This window comes from Odocoileus virginianus, chromosome 11 (assembly GCF_023699985.2).
Source record: "Odocoileus virginianus isolate 20LAN1187 ecotype Illinois chromosome 11, Ovbor_1.2, whole genome shotgun sequence".
NCBI classification, from domain to species: Eukaryota; Metazoa; Chordata; class Mammalia; order Artiodactyla; family Cervidae; genus Odocoileus; species Odocoileus virginianus.
Genome location: NC_069684.1, coordinates 36,704,012 through 36,708,449, shown reverse-complemented (window position 1 = coordinate 36,708,449; position 4,438 = coordinate 36,704,012). Strand labels below are relative to the sequence as shown.

The 4,438-nt window shown below is 62.5% G+C and overlaps 1 protein-coding gene across 1 annotated transcript; it reads left to right on the top strand.

Annotated features, from left to right (window-relative positions):
* Nucleotides 1-306: 306 nt before the first annotated feature.
* SRM (spermidine synthase) lies at nucleotides 307-4,150 on the top strand. Its single transcript, XM_070474280.1, has 8 exons — nucleotides 307-588; nucleotides 1,125-1,245; nucleotides 1,638-1,730; nucleotides 2,240-2,393; nucleotides 3,151-3,234; nucleotides 3,358-3,503; nucleotides 3,612-3,734; nucleotides 3,861-4,150. The coding sequence occupies exons 1-8, from the start codon at nucleotides 422-424 to the stop codon at nucleotides 3,879-3,881; spliced, it is 909 nt and encodes a 302-aa protein (XP_070330381.1). The 5' UTR covers nucleotides 307-421; the 3' UTR covers nucleotides 3,882-4,150.
* Nucleotides 4,151-4,438: the final 288 nt, after the last annotated feature.

Sequence of the window (4,438 nt, the reverse complement as noted above, 5' to 3'; positions counted from 1 at the left end):
GATCGAACACGCCGCTCCGGGCCCGAGATGTCAGCTCAGGTTTCCCCTGCGGAGTCGGGTACCCCTCGCTCCCTCTAGGGCCAGTCTGTGCCTCCCCGAGCCCGGCCCCACGTGGCCCAGAGAAGCTGCCGCACTAGCCTGCTGCCGCAGACGGACGGCCCGCCTCAGCCACTGGACGCAGCGCTGCAGGTCGGAGACCAATGAATGCGCTCGGACGCCGGAGGGGGCGGGGCCGCCGGGCCGCCGCGCACAGGCGCCGCCACTGGAGGGCTTGGGGCCCGCCCCTGGCAACAGGCCCCGCCCCGCCGGCCGGGTTAGGTTGCCGCGCGAGCGGCGGGCGGAGTTGGTCCCGTTGTGCTGCGGCTCCGCGCGGCCTGCAGTCCCGGGCCCGCGCCCCGCACCGCCCGCCCGCCCGCCCGCCATGGAGTTTGGCCCCGACGGCCCCGCCGCCCCCGGCCCCGCTGCCATCCGCGAGGGCTGGTTCCGCGAGACGTGCAGCCTGTGGCCCGGCCAGGCCCTGTCTCTGCAGGTGGAGCAGCTGCTACACCATCAACGCTCGCGGTACCAGGATATCCTCGTCTTCCGCAGGTACCCGCGCCCGCCCGGCCCCGCGCCCCGGCCGCCCGGCCCCGCGCAGCCCGCCGGCACTCCAGCCCTGGGCTCGGCCCGGCCCGACCCTCTTCCTGCCTGACCCCTGTCTTGCGCGCTTTACCTCCGGACGCCCCCGGCCGTCTCTGCCCGCTCCTTCCCCGGCAAAACTGTCAGAAGTTCTCGTGAACTAGGCCCGTCTCTAACCTCCGTCCCCTCCCCAACCCGCATCCTTCTCGCTGGGCTGGGGACCGGCTTTTCGGGCGGTCCTCCTCGGCGGGGAGGGAGCCGGAATCTGCGCCGACCCGCTGCGCCGAGCTCCACGTGTCAGTCCCGGACACGTCAGAGCCGGGACCCCGCGTCCAGCCTCCACCCAGCGGGCCCGCCCGCCGATCCTCGCCACGTGTCACCCCCCGGACTCACCCCTGGAGCCCCCTCGGCAGGTTGGGAGAGATTCTTCTCACCCTGGGCGAGTGGGGGGCACGTTGCCCCCTTCCCGAGGAGCCCAGGTCGCTGACTGTCACTCCCGCCCTCAGTAAGAGCTACGGAAATGTGCTGGTGTTGGACGGCGTTATCCAGTGCACCGAGAGGGACGAGTTCTCCTACCAGGAGATGATCGCCAACCTGCCCCTCTGCAGCCACCCCAACCCACGCAAGGTACCCCATCCCAGCTAGATCCAGCCCTGGGCCCAGGGATAGCCCCCCAGAACAGTGCTGGGGGCCCCAGGAGTGTCCAGTGCTCAGCCCTCCCCAAAGGGTTGTCAGAGAAGTGATAGCGGAGGACGAGGGGCCTAGAGTGGGGGCTAACACCCGAGCTGAGGCCTGAAGCTTGAGATGGAGCAGCCTTGGCAGGAGTTCCCAGGAAAAGGGGACAAAGTGGACTATGAAATGATTAGGTTTGTGACACAGGGGGCCTGAGAAATTGTTCCAGGGAGCTCTGTCTGCTCAGTGCAGTTTAGGGGGCAGAGAGCCCGGCCACTTAACTCCGCTGGAGCCTGTTTGGTTGGGCTCATGCCCCGCTCCTGGCTGACTCTTCCTCAACTTGGCAGGTGCTGATCATTGGGGGCGGGGATGGAGGCGTCCTGCGGGAGGTGGTCAAGCATTCCTCTGTGGAGTCCGTGGTCCAGTGCGAGATTGACGAGGTGAGCGCACAGCTGGGTGGGTCTGGGTTCAAGTCCCAGTTTGCCCTGAATTGACTGTTTACCTTCGGGCAAGTTGCTTAACCTTTCGTGAGCATTTAGGTGCCGGGTTCACTGGTGCATCGGCAGGTCTAGTCCCTGCCTCCTTGGAGTTGACATTCAACTTAGGAGTCAAAGGGTTATCTGATAAAGGTGTGTGTAGTAAGGCATACAGGCCAGGTGGAATTCCAGCCCTCTGAAATAGCAAAGAAACCACTCTCCTGGGGCTGTTGGGTTTGGGGAGGGGGAGCAGGGGTGGTGGAGGTGTGGGCCAAGCTGCTGGTGGGAGTCAGCCCTCTGAGAAGGGGAGGTACCAAGCTGCTCCCTGCTGTATACAGATATGCAAACTGAGGTTCCACAAAGGAATGGTTTGTCTAAGGTGAATCAGGCTCTGAGAAGGGGTCCCACTCAACTCTGGCTCCGGGTTCCACAACCCCTGTGGCCTAACATGTTCCCTCCCATCCCCTCCCCAGGATGTCATTCAAGTCTCCAAGAAGTTTCTGCCCAGCATGGCCATTGGCTACTCCAGCTCAAAGCTGACCCTACACGTGGGTGATGGTTTTGAGTTCATGAAACAAAACCAGGACGCCTTCGATGTCATCATCACTGACTCCTCAGATCCCATGGGTAAGCAGGGTTGGCCTGGAGCTTCTGGCAGCCACCAGAGGGGAGGCCAGCGTTCCCCTCTGTGTCCCAAGCCCGAGTTGCAGAATAGAGGATGGAGGGGCCCTCCAGAACTAGTGCGGCTCTTTTCCCTTCTAAGGTGTCACCTACCACCTCAAACATGGCTCAGCAGAGTAGGGGCACTAGGCTACTGCCCAGAGTTGGCTGAGAGCCTGGAGGAGAGTGGGGCCTTGGTCCACTGAGGCCCCAGTTTCCTCCTCAGCCTCCTCTCTGCCCCTGACAGGCCAGTGTCAGGGTGTGTGCAGGGATCTCATCTTTTTTCTTTTCTAACACTTATTTTTATTTGGCTGTGCTGGGTCTTAGTTGTAGCACGTGGGATCTAGTTCCCCACCTGGGGATCAAACCTGAGCCCCCTGCATTAGGAATGTAGAGTCTTAGTCACTGGACTACCAGGGAAGTTCCACAGGATATAGTCTTAAACCAAGGCCCAGGGTGGAGACTGCCCTGATGCAGTGCTGACAAGATCCCCCAGGAATGGAGTTAAAACATGGAGTCCTTCACATTGGGGCACCGGATCCCTGCACCCCTCCAAAGCACCCTCTTCGTGGTTGGTTTCTGAGTTCCACAGGCCTGGCTTCAACTCCCAGCTCTGCCCCCCTGGTGGCTGTGTGGATGTGTATCTTGGGGTGAGAGTGGCCCTCATGCCCCCAGAGGCAGGCTCAGGCCGTGTCCCGTGGTGCTTGTCCCCCTGCCTCTGCAGGTCCTGCTGAGAGCCTCTTTAAGGAGTCCTACTACCAGCTCATGAAGACTGCTCTCAAGGAAGACGGCATTCTCTGCTGCCAGGGTGAGGGGGCTAGGGTGGACTGGGTCCTGCTGGGTGAGCCGGGAGGGATCCGGCTGGAGCTGGACCAGGCGCTGCCCCTAGCTGGTGCTGACATCATCTGACCACCCCACCCCACCACCATAGGCGAGTGCCAATGGCTGCACCTGGACCTCATCAAGGAGATGCGGCACTTCTGCAAGTCTCTCTTCCCAGTGGTGGACTACGCCTACTGCACCATCCCCACCTACCCCAGCGGCCAGATCGGCTTCATGCTGTGCAGCAAGAACCCAGTGAGCCGCAGTGGACTGGCCCCCAGGCCGGGGGGCGGGGAGTGGGGTGGCGGAAGCCTGGCAGGGGGCCCAGGAGAGCACGTCTCTGAGACACACCCCTGTCCCCAGAGCACCAACTTCCGGGAGCCCTTGCAGCCACTGATGCAGAAGCAGGTAGAAGAGATGCAGCTGAAATACTACAACTCCGATGTGCACCGGGCAGCCTTCGTCCTGCCTGAGTTTGCCCGGAAGGTGAGCCACCCCCCCACACACCCCAAGGGGCAGGGAGTACCCAGGGCTCCCTGAAGGGCCATCTTGCCCACCCCACCCCCCCCCCCCAGCCCAGCCCCCTCCTGACAAGGCCTTGTGTCCTTCCAGGCCCTGAATGATGTGAGCTGAGCCAGGGTACTGCTGCTGACGCCGCCCATGACCTCGGACAGGGAGCCTCTGGGGCACCTGGGTCCCGCCAGTCCCGGACAAGACCCTTGCTGGCTCGCCCACCAACTGACTGTTACATGGCCCCAGAATGCTGTCCGGCTGGCTCTGCCGGGTGGACTGTCTGTCTTCCTCTGGGTGGCGTTCAGCCACCAAACCTATACCAGCTGTGTACAGCATCTCCCCCACCTCTGTTGCCCCTCACTCACCAAACACATGTATTTATAACAAAATTCTTGATTGTGTGTCCCTGGACTTCAGATGGGCCCAGCAGGGGCTACCTCAGCCATCAGTGGGTTCTCCTGTGTGCCAGACCCTGAGTTGGCGCCCCTGTCTGGCCTCCAAGTGTCTGCTACGGGAGCAGGCAGGCTTCTCCCTATGTGACCTTGGGCCAGCCCCTTGAGCTCTGTAGGACCCAGAGATGCAACAGTCATCACACTGGCCCAAGTCTGTGCAGAGAAGTGGCCCTTAATCATTCTATCCCCAAGCCCCACACATGGTTGGTGGTGTTAGACCCATGG

Bases quoted from the DNA above. Each gene is read 5' to 3' on its own strand.
- SRM (XM_070474280.1), top strand. From the start codon at position 422: ATGGAGTTTGGCCCCGACGGCCCCGCCGCCCCCGGCCCCGCTGCCATC. The intron at 589-1,124 runs GTACCCGCGCCC...TCCCGCCCTCAG, and splicing joins GATATCCTCGTCTTCCGCAG to TAAGAGCTACGGAAATGTGC. The intron at 3,735-3,860 runs GTGAGCCACCCC...GTGTCCTTCCAG, and splicing joins TGCCTGAGTTTGCCCGGAAG to GCCCTGAATGATGTGAGCTG.